This window comes from Anoplopoma fimbria, chromosome 12 (genome assembly GCF_027596085.1).
Source record: "Anoplopoma fimbria isolate UVic2021 breed Golden Eagle Sablefish chromosome 12, Afim_UVic_2022, whole genome shotgun sequence".
NCBI classification, from domain to species: Eukaryota; Metazoa; Chordata; class Actinopteri; order Perciformes; family Anoplopomatidae; genus Anoplopoma; species Anoplopoma fimbria.
The window spans coordinates 782,482-802,089 of NC_072460.1; the positions used below are offsets into that span (position 1 = coordinate 782,482).

At 40.7% G+C, this 19,608-nt stretch overlaps 1 protein-coding gene across 1 annotated transcript in view; it reads left to right on the top strand.

The window, feature by feature from the left end:
• The window catches only part of cacna1db (calcium channel, voltage-dependent, L type, alpha 1D subunit, b), a 39,187-nt gene extending 20,128 nt beyond the window's left edge, over positions 1–19,059 (top strand). Inside the window, 21 exon segments of the mRNA XM_054608382.1 lie at positions 139–216; positions 852–935; positions 3,959–4,000; positions 4,853–4,981; positions 5,415–5,480; positions 5,730–5,821; positions 5,933–6,092; positions 6,206–6,333; positions 6,553–6,649; positions 6,762–6,864; positions 7,632–7,733; positions 11,505–11,641; positions 11,932–12,048; positions 12,828–13,273; positions 15,353–15,379; positions 15,725–15,865; positions 16,754–16,911; positions 17,177–17,289; positions 17,430–17,564; positions 17,962–18,147; positions 18,754–19,059. Of these exon segments, the coding sequence (XP_054464357.1) occupies positions 139–216; positions 852–935; positions 3,959–4,000; positions 4,853–4,981; positions 5,415–5,480; positions 5,730–5,821; positions 5,933–6,092; positions 6,206–6,333; positions 6,553–6,649; positions 6,762–6,864; positions 7,632–7,733; positions 11,505–11,641; positions 11,932–12,048; positions 12,828–13,273; positions 15,353–15,379; positions 15,725–15,865; positions 16,754–16,911; positions 17,177–17,289; positions 17,430–17,564; positions 17,962–18,147; positions 18,754–19,059 (2,847 nt within the window).
• The last annotated feature ends 549 nt before the right edge of the window (positions 19,060–19,608 follow it).

Genomic DNA, 19,608 nt, shown 5'->3' on the forward strand with positions numbered 1-19,608 from the left:
TCCACTTTCCCTTATTCCTCATAGTCACCTTCCATTACTCATCACCGTAACCTCTCTGCCTCTTATACTTTCCCGCATTACCCCTCCACTCCTGCCTTTCCCTCTCCTCCTGCTGGCTGTGCATGCTGCCATAATCAGGGCTATGTCGGGGACGCCTGGAACGTCTTCGATGCCCTGGTCGTGATTGGCAGTGTAGTCGACATCATACTCAGCCAGGTAGAAAGACGTTAGTATGTACAACTCTGTCATGCCCTCCTCCCGCTCTCCCACTGCTGCTGCTCCGTTGTTTCTGCCCCTCACATCTTTCCTCTTTTCCGTTCTTCCTGTCTTATTTTTTTGTTATCTTTTAAGGTTTGCTTGAGCCGTGTTCTGCTCTCAAAGCAAGTCTGTCGAATCTGTTGTGGACTTAGTGGTTGATGAGCACCATAGACAAAAAACATGCTGATTGGTTGGAAAAAAAATGACATCAGCTACTTGCGTGGTAAATTACAACACATTAGTTAAAGCCACTGCTCCATACCGATCAGATCTTGTTAAATTGTTCAGTTTTAAGTCTATGGTGGCCATGTCTTTAAGCCCGCCACTGCATCAGTGGGAGTGGGCAATTATGTTCAAATGGAATGTTAATGACAGATAGTTAGTTTTCAAATGGTTATTTTGATAAATTTAACAAATGAATACTCTCACAGACTCAGTGGCTGGAAGGATTTGACTTTCAACTTCACTCTTAAATCTAATCACAACTTTTTGATGTTCTCTATCTTTCATAATCCTTCTTTTTTGTACCTTTTCTTTCTTGCTCTCTTGTCACTCTCTTCTTCTTTTCTGTGTCTTTGTTGCTCGGCTTGCAGAACTATTTTGCTGATGCATGGAACACGTTTGATGCCTTAATTGTTGTGGGTAGCGTGGTTGACATTGCCATCACTGAGATCAATGTAAGTAGTCATTTATCACACATTCAAGTCTGTATTACTGCTTACTGTGATGCTCCGGCTAAGAGGGCCTTGCCTTCATCAGAGTTGCATTCAAGATCACAATTCTCTTTTTTATGCGTGGTTATTGTTCTCCACAACTCCGTCATCTGTCATGAAACCAGTGTCTCATGATACTGTACAATTCTAATGACACTGCTTAACTAATGTCGTTTGAGTTTATAATGAAAACCATGATGCCAACCCTATCCACATTTAATAATTCTATAACTGAACAGAAATAAATAAAAAATGATGATTTTGTTATGACATGTGTTATGATATTTAATGGTGCTATAATTTGTCACTCCCTTCTGGTGAAAATACAATCTACAGGTTGTGAACATACAGTAGATGGACAGTCTTTGAATATTTTTCTCTTGATTATATTTGTAAAAAATATATTTAAATGAAAAAACTCAACATTTGCTATTAATTGTGTCCCAATTTTTATTAAGTGCTCAAATAATCGATACAATAGCGGGTTAAAAAAAAGCTTCTGAATTTATTGGGAGCTGTTGTTTTTGCATCCAGCTCAGTTTATTATTTAGAAATCTCCAATGTGATCATTTTGTACCAACCTGTACTCCTACTTCAAGGCCAGTCTGTATTCTCTTCGCAGCTGCTGTTAACACTGACTGCTTGCTTTCTGCTTGTACATATGAATATGTTTGTTTGTCTGTCTCTTGCTTTGAATGAATGTCTGAGGTTAAGAACACACTGTACACCACCATTGATCAGACTGTAGCATATGATGTAAGGTGCAAAATAAACATTGCACACAGAAGGTCTGAAGGTTACCTGTATGAGCTAGAACAAGTAGTCTAGAGCCACGTCAGCACTTGGCTGACACAACTCAGAAAATACCAGTGTATTTTATTTTTTTTTTTACATAAAGGTATCATCTCGGTTTATACTTTTCCTTCAAATGTATCTCCAATCCAAGAGCTTGATATCCAAAATTCGGAGTGCATCCCTTTTAAACAAATAATCCAAAGTGGGTCATGTGCTCCGTGATGTTGTTAATATTATTTCTAGAAATGAAAAATTAAGTGCTAGCAAGGGTTGTTGAGATGTAGTCTGTGGCGGGAGACAGCCAGTGTGCTGATGTGCTGCCTAAAGTGGGGAGCTCATTCCACCACTGCATAGCCAGAATATAGAGGAGCCTTGACTGAGATGGACAACCACAGGGTGATGGGACGGCAATGCATCAAGAGGCAGAAGGTTATGGTTATGTACCAATGCTGTGATGTTTGCCGAGAATGACATAAGGGTTATTCTGAGGTTTCTCGATGTCCAAGTTGACACCACCCTGGTGTTCAGTGGTGATAGGCAGGTCTCTGTGAGAAGACCCTTTCCCCTTGAGGAACACAAGCTATTATCCAGGTTGAGCTTTAGATGATGCCTTCAAATTCACTCTGAGATGTCAGTCAGGCAAAGAGCGTGAGAGTGTCAGAGAGAATGACAAGAATAGCGGGGTGTCATCGGCATAGCAGTGGTAGGAAAACCACGCAGTTGTTTACCAGCGCTAAGCGTCCTCGTTTAATGGGAGAGGAGGACTGGAACTCCTTATGTGATGCTGGCTGGTTCAGACACAGATCCTTTCCATGTCACCTGGTAGGACTGACCCATTTGGTAAGAGGCAAACAGAGAGAGTACAGAGCCTGAGACGCCCAATCCTAAAAGGGTGGAGAGGAGGAGCTGGTGTTTTTCTGTTTAATTGCAGAAAACAGGTCTTGTAGCAGAGGTCTGATGGCAGCGTGCATAACTGTCACTGCAAGAAGGACCTTATCAGTTGAGTGGCCTTCTTTGAAACCAGATTATTGGGGGTCTAGGAGGTTGTTCTGTAAGCAGACAGTTGGTTAAAAATAGCCCCGTTCTGGTATTTTGGAAAGAAAGGAAGAGAACGTTCTCTAAAGGGCCCGAAGATCGACTGTTTGCCAATGTCAGGTTGTCTGTACGCCTCTGTGGCTCTAGTTTTATGCAGTGTGTCCTGCATCATTGGAACAAGTCGGCTTTTGCCGGGCGCTTTTGGCCGATTTAGCAGGTTGGCTCTTCAGCTTAAGCGAATCAGTGCACAAGAAGAAAGACTGAGATGAGGGAAGCAAGCAAATGATTGATGAGGACACACACATTTCAATACATGGATGTGTTCATAACAACATGGTCATCTGAAATGAAGCTAGCTGATGAACAAGACTTATGTGGAAATGGTAGGCAAACACTGCTCTGTTTCATGTATGTATCAGAACAACGGCTTAAATATCAGCAGTCCTGGTTCTTTGGTTTTTCCCTTTTTGGAATGACGAATACAGACTACCGCCACCTGATGGTATGGAGAGGTATTTCCTCTCACACATACACGTAGCCGGTGCTGGTTTGTTGGTGTCGGTTTGGTTGGCCTGGGCCTGAAAGAAAAAAAGGAATTTGTTTTGTTGAATGAATATATTTTTCAAAGTTAATTTAAATTAGGCTTGAAAGATCATATCATTTAAAAACACTGGAAATATGTTACTACATCCGGAATCAATTCCAAAATCATAAGTGAAATTTAAAATGTATTTTGGAGAGATTTGTTGACTAGTGATGATAAAGAAAAAAAAACAATAAAAGCAAACAATGTCAGCATTTCCCTTTAAGAAGGCGTATCAGTGCTTTCTCCTTATTGTCAATGTCAGCAGCTAAACTATTCAGTATTTTGGTAAAGAACACATTCTCTTTCAGCACAGAATGCTTGCATCGTATGTCTGGTGTTACTGTTGACAAAATGTAGTAAAGCTTTTGCATGACAGGCTTTGAAATGATGTTGTTCTTGTCCGTGGTATACATTGTAATGCTCTTTTGTTGTTTATAAGGGAAGGTGCTTCTGAGCGTTATTAATGCTATTGAATGTTGAAAAAATCAAAGTTAATAATGACTCGTGAACATTTTGGTCGTGTGCAGCTGGTTTGTGTATGTCGGATTAACCTTAGGCTTTTGGTTTCAAGTCAGCAGCCATTCCTGTCGTCAAGGTGATAGTGGAGCCAGGGGTAAGAATATGATTAAAGCCCCTCGCCCTTCTGTGATCACTCAGCATCAAGATCTTTTTGTTGTCCCTCTCTGTCGCTCACTAACTGATGAAAACATTGAGATGCTTAATGGTCTCACTTATGCAATAGCGTGAGGTTTGTGATTTAAATCTCGATGTTTTCAGACTCTTGTGTTGAATTCACCTGGTTTATTGCATTTTGGCTCCAGTTTCATGGTTAAACTGACATTTTTTTCTGTTGAGACTTGGTCCTATCTGGTTGCATGGCATGACACTGACGAACAGATAGCACTGTATGGTCTTTTGTCCTGTTTCTTCATTTCAACATAGCTTGCTCAAGTGTTTGCAATCAGATTACCAACATTATACAGTCAGTGCACTGTTTTGAGTTTACATTTCTCTTCAAATGTCTTGTTTTTTTGTATTTCAGCAAGGCAGTAAAATATCTATTTCAGTGATTGTATCAATTTGAAAAACACAAGTCCAGTATGTCTTTGGTTTGTTTGTCTTTGGACTGCAGATTGTCTGTATTGAATCATCCAGAGTTAAATGTACTGTGTGTAAGTCCTCCGGGTCTGTTGGTCATGGCATTGTGTGTTAGACAGTTACTCTGCATGCACATTGGTTTTTGTCATTGCAAAGATGCAGAAAGATCACAAATGGGAAGACTTCTTCATAGTGATTTTCATCTACTTTAAGGTTGCTTGTAAGCTCTTGACTCACACATGATGATTGAACGAATGCATGCATGACTGACTGCATGAATGAATGAGTGGTACAGAGCTTCATCACTGTCTGTGTTTGGATGCTACTCCCTCGGTTTTCTCATCCCTCTCCACGTCCTCCACTTCAGAACACAGAGGACAGCGCTCGCATCTCCATCACCTTCTTCCGCCTGTTCAGAGTGATGCGATTGGTCAAACTTCTGAGCAGGGGGGAGGGCATCAGGACTCTGCTGTGGACCTTCATCAAGTCTTTCCAGGTAAGACTATGAGATCCCTCTTGAATCTGCTATGTCATGGACCAATAAGATGAGAGATTGCACTTGTTTTCACAATTTAGGTTTAAAGCTAAGGACTCTGACCTTCTTAAACTGCTGTGTAGTCTGCTTTTAACCAGTATAACCACAATTCATGGGTAATATTTTCTGAGACGTAATAAAATATAATGACAAGGTTGTTTTTGTACTGTTTTTATGCTGCTCTGATATAGGTCTGAAGAAACTGTGTAGCATACTAAGATAAGAGGACATACAATTTGCAACAGGGTCTTGTTAGTTGTACAAGATTTAATCAAGATAACCAATGGGTCTGTTGGTGTAACCGTGGTTTGACAATGCACATCATCAAATTAGAGACTGCAGACTCCAGTGTTACGTGGCAGTGTCTCACTCTTTTACCTTTTTCCCCACACAGGCTCTTCCCTACGTTGCACTCCTGATAGCAATGCTGTTCTTCATCTATGCTGTAATTGGGATGCAGGTAATATAACCTGTTTGACACCGTGCATGAAACTTGGTTGAAGGGTGTAGCATGGGACCCATTTCATTTTTGAGTGAATCTGAATCACAGGACGGAGACACAAATCATTTTTGTTTTACTTGCGTTAATGTTGCGAGATAAGGCATGGCCTTTGTAAAGGTCTGCGCTCTCTGAGTGCCTTTCTAGTTTGTCTTGTATGATTGTTATAATTTAAGAGCAGGCTGGCTGACGTTTCCTTACCTTTTCTAGGTGTTTGGGAAAATAGCCATGGTGGATGGAACACAAATCAACCGTAACAACAACTTTCAAACCTTTCCTCAAGCTGTCCTGATGCTCTTCAGGTGTTTTTTGTAGCTTAAATTGTTGGTTACCAGCCATTAGAAGTCATCATAAATGCATGAGGGAACACCCCTCATTCTGCTCCTGTGTTAATGTTTCTGGTTATATGTTAGGTGTGCCACAGGTGAGGCCTGGCAGGAGATCATGCTGGCATGTCTGCCAGGGAAGTTGTGCGACTCCGAGTCGGACTACAACCCCGGAGAGGAGAGAACTTGCGGCAGTGGCTTCGCCATCATCTACTTTATCACCTTCTACATGCTCTGTGCTTTCCTGGTAATCATTTCACTTTGTAAAGTAGCAGTCATGTTTGAGCACAGACTTGATCAGCCGAATTCTTTTATACAATAAGATATCACAGAAAAAAGAATTGCTTGTCCTGGTTTCAGATCATCAACCTGTTTGTTGCTGTCATCATGGATAACTTTGACTATCTGACCCGCGATTGGTCCATTCTTGGGCCGCATCACCTTGATGAGTTTAAAAGGATCTGGTCCGAATACGACCCTGAAGCAAAGTAAGTACTCAGGGCCCATTTGGAGAGAAGTTTACCCATCCTTTATACTGTATGCTACAGCTAAGGAATATTTGTGTCAGTACACATGGGATGGTGATTGTTTGGTAACAGCCATACCATTTGAGGTGCACTAACTGACCATTTGTTACTTAACAGAACGTGAGTGAAGACTGTGCTCAGTGGTATAGTGCCTTATATTTGACTGCATGTTGTTGTCAGGGGCCGGATAAAGCACCTCGATGTGGTGACTCTTCTGAGGAGGATCCAGCCTCCACTGGGCTTTGGCAAGCTCTGCCCTCACAGAGTGGCCTGTAAGGTGGGTTTTGACACCATAACGACTCACTAACAGTCTTCGTACATCACTAACATATCAATCCAAAGCTTTTTCCCTTTTGATACATCCGTGTTAATCTGTACTTCCGTTGCAGCGTCTGGTAGCGATGAACATGCCCCTCAACAGCGATGGGACAGTCATGTTCAATGCCACCTTGTTTGCTCTGGTCCGCACCGCTCTCAAGATTAAGACTGAGGGTGAGTCAACACATTCAAGTAGTTACAGATCTGCAACACCATTGGTGCTATTCTTATGGATTGAAATTATTTGGTGGATTTTTTTAGCTTTGCATTGTCATTCTGTACAGTAAAAAAATTGAGACTCACAGTATGAAATGGATTACATTTTGAGTTATATGATCAGGCACCTTGGCTAGTGATCCCTAAACCAGCAATTACCTTGGGCCATGGGCCAGCTGTTTCAGAATTGTTGAGCGGCACAAGATGTTATTCATGTACTTAAAATGCATTTATATATTGATATTATTTTTTATGAGGTAATTTATGATTTGCATAAGCATTTTATTTACATGTTAACTACAGATCTGTAAAAAAAAATCATGGAAAATATTTGATTCAACACTTTTCCCCTCTTCTGAATGATTTACTTTAGGATGCCTGATGCAGTGTCTTTTTAATTATGCATCTTTGACTTTTAGTATACTAGCCCCCTATTCAGAGTTGGGGTCTTACAGTTCAACATTTCGCCACAAGAGGGAGCTATAGGTGTTTAATACGTCTCTCTCCTCCATGGCCTTCAGGGCTCCTAACCTTTAAATCTTAAACCCATGTAATTAGTTTATCATCGGGATTGTTTTGTATTCATTGCAAATTTAAAATGTCATGTTTTGTTTAGTGATCTTTTGTGTATGAGAGAATTCTACTTTCAGCCATATACCCCTTAATACACTTTTAACCAAAGTGACCTTACAGTTAAACATTCCACTTTTTCTGTCATTTCCAAGGTAATCTGGAGCAGGCCAATGAGGAGCTTAGAGCTGTGATTAAGAAGATCTGGAAGAGGACCAGCATGAAGCTGCTGGACCAAGTAGTGCCCCCTGCAGGCGGTCAGTGGTCATTACCTACATATATGTGCACGTGGTCATCATTTGCTTTACAGAAACCTCACTGCATCCCTCTTTTCCTCTGATCCATTCTTTCGCTCAGTTGATTTGAATACACTCTGCATCTCATTTGTATTTTCCAGGGAATTAATAATGGACAAACTCACATGTAGTGAGGTGAGGTAAATTCCTTGGAAGTCCCACAGCAAACTATTCTACATCAGTGTATTAATAGAAGGAGGAAGGGTGTCAAACAATGGACATGCATTGTAATGCACATATATTATTCCCTTAATTTGAATTTAAAAAAGGAAGTCAGTGCTATTTACACACGTTTTCTTTGCTGAATGATGTTCATTGTGCAGACTGTGCAGCCTCACTTCTTTTTTTACCACTAAAAGACGTGCAGCAGTAAAGAATCACGCAACAAACATAGTTGATTCCAAAAACCTTTTGGTATGATAACTGAATCATTCTGGTTTCAGAGAGGGAGGGAGAGTAAAAGTAATACTCCAATCCCAAATCTGTATTTCATCTCTCAGGGGTATTCTCTTCACCCTAGGCTTGAAAGGGTCTTTTATTTGTTGAAGTGACCGGAGGAATTGTGTTTTCTGATTGTTCATTCTCATGGAAGTGATATCTCACAAACACCTTGAGCAAATTTCCTCAGATTTGATAGAAACATACACTTGCACTCAAAATTGAACGGTTTAGAATTTGGTGGTCAAAGGTCAATGTGACCTCACAAAAAAAATGTTTTTGGACATAACTAATTCATATAATACTTATTGTGACAGTTTCACAGAAATAGGATAGCTTGATGAAGTGATGACATTTTGGACAGACATGAATATAAACTGCAACCTGACCGGTTGGCGGATGCGTTCAACTGCAAGGTAGTAATTGTAGTTTTTTGTACCTTTGCTTTTCCTTCACTCAAAATGTTTGATGAAAATTGACTAATGGTTTGTAGAAATTTCTACAAACACTTTGGTAGTCTATCTAAGATGAGAAACCGGGTCACTAATAAAACAATGACTCCACGCTAACAATAGTTGTCCACGGCGAGGAAGCTAATTACAAACTTTAAAAGCCACCTTTCAAGTCTATATAGTGGTAATATTTAATACACAAAAGCAGGACTTTGGGAGGCGCATCGCTCTAGGAAACAGATGATGAGGGTCAATCCATCATAGATCTTCAACATCCTGTTTTTGCTACTCTGCAGCAGCGAGGCCCGCTTGCAAACCAAAACCAAGATAGTGCAGCACCTTCACCTCATTTCAAAGAAACTCTTCTTATCCCTTTCAGCCAATCACAGTTTAACTGCAGTCACTTTCATTGTTCTATAGTTCTGTTTATCATTAATCTTGTATTCTCTGGTTCTGCGCAAGGTGAACTGCTCTTCCTTTGTCAACAACTTTATTTGCATGCATCAGCTACCAATGGCCGAGCACAATGTGTCGAAATGAAGGCCAGGCTGAAATAAGCTACTTTAATCTTTCCACATACAGTCACATCAGCATTAGTTTGAAGTTCTTACAATTATGCTCCTAAACACATACCAAACTTATTTTGCGTATCAATCTTAAGCATACATTTAATAAATCGAAGTGGAAATAACCGTTATGGCTTATTTCCACAGAAAACTGCCAAGCTAAAGGTTTTCACATCACCAAAACAATGTGTCATCTGTTCCTGTAACCTCAGCCAAGCATGACAGGCCAGCAGTCCAGCATGTTCATACAGGCTCCTCATCGTGTGGAACTATGCTTGCACTGCTTTAGCTCTCAAACTTAATTCAACTGCATGTCTTTGTGTGTGTTCATTTGCTAACCCCTCTTCTCCTTTTTGTTGAGCCTTTTCTGCCGAGCCTGTCTCTTCCACAGCTTCCTCTGCTTTCAGTGCTCAGTCAGTCGCTGGCCTTCTTCGCTTCTCTTCTCTTTCTGCCGTCCTAGCTGTCTGGGGCAGTTCTGTTTTAGTCTGGTGGCATGAAACTACTGATACCTCTTTCTTAAAAACTTCATCAGGCTCTGCCCAGAAAGAGAACCTGCTGCCACCTACGTGTGGGGAAAAGACTTTGATCTTTCCATATCCGGTTGATAGACTTTGAAGAAAAATAAAATTTTACCACAGTGAAAACACAGTGCTAGAAATCACTTGGATCAACTCAGCTATTTAGTGAAAATATGGCAAAGTGAAAATATGATGTATCTGATAGATAAATCGGCCCACACATTAAACTCATCGGAAATTCTGAATCAGAGCTTCAGAGAGAAAAAACAAAACTTTTCCGATCTTGAACGACCCTGGTTTTCTTTCTGAACAGAGCCTTTCTCAGTTTCTCTCTGGCTGTGTCGGGTGATGTAGAGAAATGTGTCAACTGCTTTAAGATGGATCATCAGATCAGGATGGAATGCTGCTTCCGTCTTAAAGCACCCCTCCTACTGACATTTGTCCCCTTTACTTGATTCCTCTGAAGGCTCAAACGGGAAAGGTGACAATGATAAAAAAAAGCCCACATTTCCTACGCACCAGGGTTCAGCTTTTTCTTTAGTCTCTATCTCCCCATTCTGCTTCAGCAGCCTTATCTGAGTGAATCAGACCAACGCTTGATCAGCCTCCCCGCATGGCAGATAGTTCTGTGTTCGACCTCGAGAGGAAAGCAATAGATATGACTCTGGCTTTTTCTCTTTGCTGCATTTTTGCATGTGCTTCTTGCTTGGATATAGAGATATGGAACACCTCTGCTCGTCCGTATCTGAAGCGGCGGATGTTGAATGTAGTAAATTCTGCAGTTTCCACATGATGTAGTGCTGGTGTGTGTGGTGGTAACTGGTTAGACTTATAGACAATGCAGTCATAAACAACCTTATTATAAAGTCATCACACACTAAAGTCTGTTTTTGGTACACTAAGAGTGTAACATGTTGCATTCGCGATTGTGTATGCTGTTGTGGGGGGGGGGTTCTGTGCAAGAGGAGTGTTTCATAACCACATGCATGTTGTCATAGATAGGAGCTGCAGCCATAGATGTTATCTGCTGTTGTGTTTAAACCTGCTGCACACATTTTAGTGTGAGAATGATGTTTTCAGAGATTCTCAGAAACTAGAGCGCCATCAGCAATTCTCTACCACTTCCTGTAAGTCGCTTTGGATAAAAGCGTCTGCTAAATGACTGTAATGTCATGTAATGTAATGTCTACCAGAATAATGTCTAACTACACTGTACTTTTTGTTTTTTAGGTTTGAATGTTATGGGAATTGAACAGTGCTTTCCTCTGTGTAGACACTAACAGTATTACGTACAGACCAATCATAAAGACAACAGTTTATTTGATGTGCTTCTGAAGAAATGTGTGTGTGCCGGTGTTTTGTGATGCTCTTGAAAGAGTGTTTTCTCAACGGGACAGTTATATTGCTCCTTCAGCAAGAGTTTTTGAACATATTATTAGTTGTCTTTCCTTTTGATTGTTACACAAGTACTTGTGTTTAATTTTCAAGACATCATCTGTTCATACAGCCCTCTGCAGCGGAGGTGCTTCATTGTTGTGACGTTTCTCTGTTTATGGACTTCAGTTTTGATATGTTTAGGGCGATTTGACTTTTCTGCTTTGATGTGTTCCTTGTCTCTTGATGGTGAAATAGTGCTGGCAAAGATATCTATTGAGGGATTTTATTTTTTAAATGTCAATGGATACAAACAGTGTTGAGGTAATTCAGTATTGTGGTGTTGACCTGGGAGGCTCTGGTGTGTCTGGTCTGTTCACTCAGATGACGAGGTAACAGTGGGGAAGTTCTATGCCACCTTCCTGATACAGGACTACTTCAGGAAGTTCAAGAGGCGCAAAGAGCAAGGTCTTGTAGGAAGGCGCTCGTGGGAGAGGCTGAACACAACCATGGCTCTACAGGTGAGTAAAGCACAATGAATAATCCAGAGTAAGTCAAACTATCTGCAGGGTGGATACCGCAGTCAGGCGGACGATATGTTTGGCGGAAGTGACCTTTTATAAAGTAATTGCGATTGTCTTACTTTTATGCTCCACAGAGCTCAAACCGATAAGAATATATGAGATTTGAGATTTTAAAACTATGTTATCAGCTTTTATGAATTGCTCTGTTATCAGTGTTATGGATCCGTAAACGTCTGGGCTGGGACATCCTGGCACATGAAAAATAACTGGAAGGCTCTCTTTTGCAGGCAGGCCTGCGGACGCTGCATGACATTGGACCAGAGATCCGTCGAGCCATATCATGCGACCTGCAGGAGGCGGGGCTAGTAGAGGCTAACGGAGAGGAAGAAGAGGAAATCTACAGGGTAATAAAAAACATCCTTGAAGATCCTCTTCAGACATTGAAACTTTTTTTTAAATTAAGCCAATTAAAAGAGACCACTTTCAATTCAACACTTCAAAGAGATGTATCAGCTGATTTTCTTTAATTGTTCACTTTAAATAACAAAACTCTAAGATCCAGACTTTCCAGGAGGCCAATTAGATGTGCTTTCAGATGATTTACTGTTCATATCCTACTAGTCTGAAGAAGAGCATTAGCTCAATACGTCACTTAAGGATGTGCTAATAAATTGCTTTAGAGAGACTTACAGTTTGCAGATCTTTATTTATAATTCCGATGCTGTTACAACATCTTACATATTACGACATTTATTTTATTATTAAATGCCATTTATCATATTTTTGATGAAGGGATAAGAACTGAAAGAGTGAAACTCATTAAGTTCCATGTGTTACTGTGCATATCACACATGCATTCAACACAGAAAAGAAACTGACACACCTTTAGATATAAGGTGGATCTTAGCTAGCCACAGTAATATACTGTTCCATCTTTCAAAGGTCACTGTATTAAGGCTTTTATCAACGACAGGCTCTGATGTTCAGTGAGAAACCCCTAACCAAATGAGAGCTGAACTGATTCACATGGCAGGAGTCCTTTATTAATAATATTTCATCACATTGTTTTTATGTATTTTTGAAACATTTTATTGAGCATTAAATCTGTGTTCTCTTTGTGAGTTGTACTTGAAACAGCTCACTGTGTTTATAATTCTCATTGCTTTCTGTTGTCTCTCTGCAGCGTAACGGTGGTCTCTTTGGTAACCATGTCAGTGCTGATCAGCAAGGCTACTTTCACCCGACCACTGTCACCCAACGGCCGCTACAGATCCTTCCCTTCTCCTCTAGTGCCTCGAATGAACCCACCCAAACAGGCAGGACAGCCAGCGAGGCCGACGGAGGAGAGGAGACGGAGATGAACTCTTCACCCATCCAGTATAACCATCACTATCACACCCCTCATCCACATAACTATCCTCACTGTGTTCCCGCTTGCCATCAATCGCCAATACCCTCCAATGCCAACCTCAACAATGCCAACGTGCCCTCACTTCTCTCCATGACCAACGGGAGGCAGCAGAAGTGTTTGTTAAGGGGAGACCGTCCGTCCTCCACCAAAAATGGCTCATCAGCGTCCACTCACAGGAAAGGAGTACACGACAGGCTTTGGAAGTCGCACTCCACAAGGTCAGAGAAGAAAGATTCATACAAAGTTTCTCACATGTGCAGTAGTACTCCCTAAGACCTGCGTAAGACAGTAGAGTTCCCCTTTAAAGGAGAATCTTGTTTTGCGTAAACCAATGCAGCCTCAGGAGCATCTCATATGATAGTCACAGATGTAACATCTTTTTGTTGATTGCTCACATTGAGAACCGACCTTAACATTTAGATGAGCCATGTTGATAAACTGCCCTGTAGGGCTTTGTCATAATTCAATGCTATTAATTAATGTCTCAGATCTATCTTTGAAAATGTTTCTAGTGATATTGTGATATTGATTGAAGCCAACCCGACTTCACCTTCCAGATTTTCCTGATAAATTCTCATGAGGGAGAACAATAAAAGATAAAGGGCATCTTCCATAGAAACCAATCCTGACACCCATTGAGCCTCCTGTTCAGCATGACCAGATCTCAATGTTCCACGTCAAACCTCTTCCTGGGCTTTCTTTATACTACTTCAAAGGCTATACTCACAAAGATCTGTTAATCAATGTATAATATTGTCTCTCAACACAGAGGTTACTGTTACAAAGGAATGGGAGGTATACACAAAGGCAATATAATAAGAACACAGATCATAAAATTAAGGGATATCAAATTTCCTTCTACAGCTGATTGCAAAAGGACTTCTTCATGGCTATTGTTTACCGTCCCATGGGTTGAAGCGGGTCATGCTTCAATTTAGACATTCCTAGTAGTGATGAATGCATGCTGACAACAAATAGCTTTCGTATAAAAGTATCACCTAATACCCCCTTACCCTAACTACTGACCGTGTATACCCATATTCCCACTGCAAGTGTTATTGTACAGGACTTCATCTTATTAACATTCATATTTCATTTCCCATAGTAGAACCGCTAGCAAGCAGATATGCGCTCAATCAATTTCTTTTTATTTAAGTGCTTACTACCTAAATTGATATGGAATAATTATACAACAGACACAGGCAGAAAGACGCCCTCAGTAAAGTGCAGACCTCCACCGGGTGTGTCTGCAGTGACCATGTACTCAACCCAGTCTCACTACAGTTTTTGAAATAGGCACGAAATGTGTATGTATTGATGGAAACGAATTTCATACTGTTCATGTTGCTCAGCACTACTTCCAAATATTTCAATGTTTAAATACAGTGCCAACCAGCACAAAATAGATGCCATTTGAAAGGATCTTTTTTTGGGGACACAAGAGACATAATATCAAGAAATGGGAAAGACTTGATGGGCGGGCAGTAAGATGGATTGGTCAAACAAAAACAGGATTTACAACCAAGGGATCGGTGTTTGAGACCAAAGTGTTGTTGTGAAGAGACGTGTTTTTTTTTCGTACTTATTTTAAGACCAACCATGATGTTTCTCCCAAACTGAAGTGGATTTGTTGCATAATGTTCTCCTGACTAACAAAACTACAAACATGTTGCAGGCACGAAAGTCACTTCCAATTAAAATACAGAAATAGCTGTGTGTGGAAGATGCCCTCAGCTGTGATATGGGGTCCACTGTAGAGTAGTGAGTCTGGAGTCAGCAGTTATTTATTGGAGTTTAAAACAGGCAAAGAGGTGTTTTGACAAAGTGGGAGTCACCGCAACCACCAGTGGTCGTTGAGTATGCAGCCTTAACTGGCCAACCGAAATATTCTGGAGTTTGCTGATGCAAGATTAACCCTGGACAGACAAAGAGGTGCACACTCACTGACTTACAAAACCACACACGTGTTTGTCCTATTTCACCAACAGCTGAAGGGTGCTTATCCTAACATTGCTAGAGATTTGGGCTCTACAAATGTACTTAACTTATTAGTATATATCATAAACGAATATTTAGATTAAAGCATTTTCGCCTGTACGTGTTGGAACAGAAAGCTTGTAAAGTAGTGAAACCATTCACATAATAATCAGTCTGTACAAAAACCTTTTTTGAAAGCATTTTGAAATGTCTGTCCTCTTGTCTTTGCCATTGCATGAAACTTCTTCCCTTTCCTTTGCTGATCTCCTGTTGCAAATATTCCTGTCTGTCTGGCTGCCCACCTCCTCTCCCTGGAACAGGACACGCTACTATGAGGCCTACATTAGGTATGTGCATGATGATAATATCACTACTCAATATGCTGTTTTTGGTGGCGGGTGTGTCACAGAGACAATCTGTGGAAGCTTCTTACTTGCAAACAAAGACAGACAATTTGTGTTAGTTTCAATGCATTGTGAATAAGTACTGTGGGGAAATGCAGCTTTGAGGCCTCATGATGTTTCAGTAAAGTTGGCTTCACAGTTTTAATGAGCGTGTTTCATTGCACTTCATAAAACCTCAAACAAACAGCTACTACGAATAAAGAAAAAACGATAGGAACATGTTATTCCTACGTATGTATAATTGTCAAATTTGCACTAATCTTTGTCTCTTTGACGTTATGATGCAAGGTCAGAAACGGGCGGTGGGCTTTACTCCACCATTCGTCGAGAGGAGCCGGGGGGTGGAGACAGCGATGATGAGAGAGGCTCGGGAGAGTACTTCAGCGGGGAGGAGTTTCACGAAGACGGCATCATGCTCACAAAGGACAGGTACTGTGATGGCAACATTAGCTGTCAGCCCAACATAATGTGAGGAAACACTGGGGCGGTACTGATTCCCCAGATCTGAGCTGATCAGGAAGAATCCTGAGACCCAGTTCCAAACTACATAATACAGACATTTTAAATTGGAAAAAGTCCAAAAAGTCAAGTGCCTTCAAAATAAAATAAAAATGCCTTTTAAACTATAAAAATATGCATCTTCGATTATAAGGAAATATGTTTAAAGAGGGTTTCAATTGCAATAAAGCAATAAAGCAATAAACCACATAACAAAATAAATCTTGCATTAGTTAGTGGAGCACAAATATAAGCAAGATCTGCCCTGATGAAGGTAACCTAGTGAATGGTGATATTTAATTTTCACTCCAGCTAGTTTCAGAATGCTCAAAATCACCTCAATCAGAAAATGTAAGACAGCAAAGAAGTCTCAAAATGACATAAAGACCTGGGGCCGTATTCACAATCAGTTTCTGGAATTGCTGACCGGTCTACATGAGTGGTGACAATGGTTGGCATGTAAATCTTTAAACATTAAAAGCAAATACAACTGCTACACTGACAAAACCGTCACACTACAATGCGCACACAATATAATACTGCTGCCATGATTGTATATTGTTAGTATGACTTAATGAGTTAAGAAGTAGTTTCTTGATGTAGCATTTATCTAGAATGAGTATTTGTGGTTCATCGTGCATCACCGGCAGCATGCTCACCCGTAACAGTCAATTGCTTCCTGTTTCTGAAATGTTTTCCCCCTCCGAATATTTGTATTAATTATATAAGAGGTACTTATTTCATTTTCTGTTTACAACACAGAATTATTTTGGCTACATCATTTAACAAAAAAGAATCTTTCTTCTATTTGTTTCACAGGTTGTCCAACAAAGACGACCATGATGCAGAGGTAGACTTTGACCTTGGGGTTTCCAGGAGTGACCAAAAGCCTGACGGTTACTTTGATGATGACCAACAGCCGATCTACCAAGATGGCAGGCGGTCACCCAGGAGGTGGCTTTTACCCTCACCTCAAGGTGATGCTCAACAGCACAACAACTGCAGTTTAGTGTGAAATGTTGTTGCCGCTTCTTCGTGTTTGTTAACTAAATTATAAATATTTATTGCACAATGTTGTTTTACCGTCATTCAGATTCCATTCATTGTAATAAATATGTTTGACGAAAGGTATATCAGATTAGTATGTGTTATTATAAGCATTTTATGAATGTGCCTAAAATGAGCTTTTCTTGTGTTTCTTCTAACTTGGTTCTTATTTTTGGTTATTGTTTGTTTTCTCAGCTTCCAACAGACCAACATTCAGTTTTGAGTGTCTTCGCAGAAGAAGTAGTCAGGATGACGCCCCTCTCTCTCCATCCTGCACAGCTCTTCCACTACACCTGGTGCAGCAACAGGTACACCCACACACCTTTTTCTGTTTATTAATATTGTGATGAATAAATAAACAGTATTATCACAAAATGCAGTGTTAATAAAGGTAAACACTTTTTTCTCCCTACCCCAAAAATGTCTGGTGCAATTCATTGGACCTCAGGTGATGGCGGTGGCCGGTTTCGATGCGAGCAGAATTCACCGTCTGTCTCCTACACGGTCACTTTGCTCCTGGGTCACGCCCCCTGCCTCCCCCATCAGCCGCGAGTGCTTACCATCCTACACACCACTGATACAGGTCTGGTTCACTGTGTGATCGAAGACGTGTTAAGATAAACCCGCTAATTTCTGTTAATGGGAAGACTGGTTCAGTAATATAAAATAAAAAGTAAGAAAAAAAGACACAGAGATATAACTGGTTTATTAAAGTCTTTCTTTATCAGTTTCCTGTTTTACTATTGATGGCTGACATCAATTAACCCAATCTGATACCAGACAAAGAAAAGAAGCATTTCCATCAGTGTCTTTTGACAAAGTCTGTCGTTTTTTAATTGCCTGTGTGTGTGTGTGTGTGTGTGTGTGTGTGTGTGTGTGTGTGTGTGTGTGTGTGTGTGTGTGTGTGTGTGTGTGTGTGTGTGTGTGTGTGTGTGTGTGTCTGTGTGTGTGTGTGTGTGTGTGTGTGTGTGTGTGCTCAGGTGGACTGGCGCAGCCCCGGCAGCGTCAGCAGCATCCCCGGAGCAGTGAAGAGGAGTTCGTGGTACACGGACGGCCAGGACAGTCCTCACAGCCGCAGCCACTCTCCGTCACTTCTGCAGTTACCTGCTGAATGCTGCTCACACAAACTGCAGAAGAGAGGCAGCGCCAACAGTGTGGTGGAGGCTGTGAGTACAAAACATTTAGAACTTTGACCACTTTGACAGGATTTCATTGGTATGTCTGTGGAGGTATGATAGTTTAAAGACAGACATAAAATCCCTGTCATTCTATTATTTGTGTATTTTATTTTCTTAAAAATCAAATACACTCTTGATAATTGTTTGGATTGATTGTTTAAAATGTCAAAAATAATATCCAATGCCTGAGTGCATAAATCCTTTTTTTCTTCTTTTTTTTTTTTACATTTCTTAGAAAGTAGACAAAAAAAGTATTAACTTCATGATGAAACCAAACAAGAGAGCAACAAGTTCATCATTTTTTTTTTTTTACAAATTAACAAAGCTGAAACTGACCATTTGAGCTTTATAGATTTTAGCTCTACAAAAATTACAATGATTTTGTATTTCTACATTTTCCTGAAAACCCCATGAGGACCCTTGGAGGTCTTTGCACCCCACTTTGAAAACCACCTTTCTCAAGAGCACACACATGCTCACAAAATCCAGTCCTGAGTCGACCGACTAGAATCTCACATTAAGCTGAGTTTTGATGTGAATCTATTAAAAAAAGAAAAATTTCTTCAGCTTTGATTATGTTTCATTTGTCCTTAGGTGTTGATCTCTGAGGGTCTGGGGAAATACGCCAGGGACCCCAAGTTTGTGTCAGCGACCAAACACGTAATCGCAGACGCCTGCGAGATGACCATTGATGAGATGGAGAGTGCCGCCAGTAACCTGCTGAACGGGAGTATGGATAACAGCAACACTGGGGGAACTGGGAGCGTCGGCTCGGACCCAAATGCCACCGAGCATCTCAGAGACTGCAGTATCCGTGACTACAGCGACGAAGAGCCGTACGTGGCTCTGAAATGCGAGGAGGACCTAGCAGACGAGATGATATGCATCACGTCGCTATAGCAGAGGCTCACACTGGATTATTTAGGTTTTTTCAATTTAATTTCTACTTCTATTCCACACTGGGGGGAATGTTTTTTGTTCAGGAGCATCCTGCAATAGACAGGACATGCAGAAACATAGATGGATAAGAGAACAAAGTGCCTTGTTTTCTCTTTCTGTGGAGTGCAGAAAGGAAATGTAGGAGATGTGAGAAAAACAGAAACGAAAGAGGTGAGATAAGTTCAGCAAAAATTGAGACTAGAGGGAATCAATCTACTGCCAGTCTACTGTCATTTAGCAGGAATTCAGGATACTCACCACAGGGTGTTTTTCTATTTTTATTGTTAACAAAATAACACGCCAGCCTCGCAAAGCCAGCTCGGACTCGTTACGTTAATTTCTCCAACAACATCCATTGATGATCAAGCCCAGCTGCTGAATGCCAGACATGGTATGAGGTCTGTTCTTGGTTAATCCTGTATTTTTAATATTTGGACTTTGTACTGCAGCACATGGATTTGAAATGAAACAACAACCCTGATGGCTTGAAATGAGGGTAATTTTAAAATG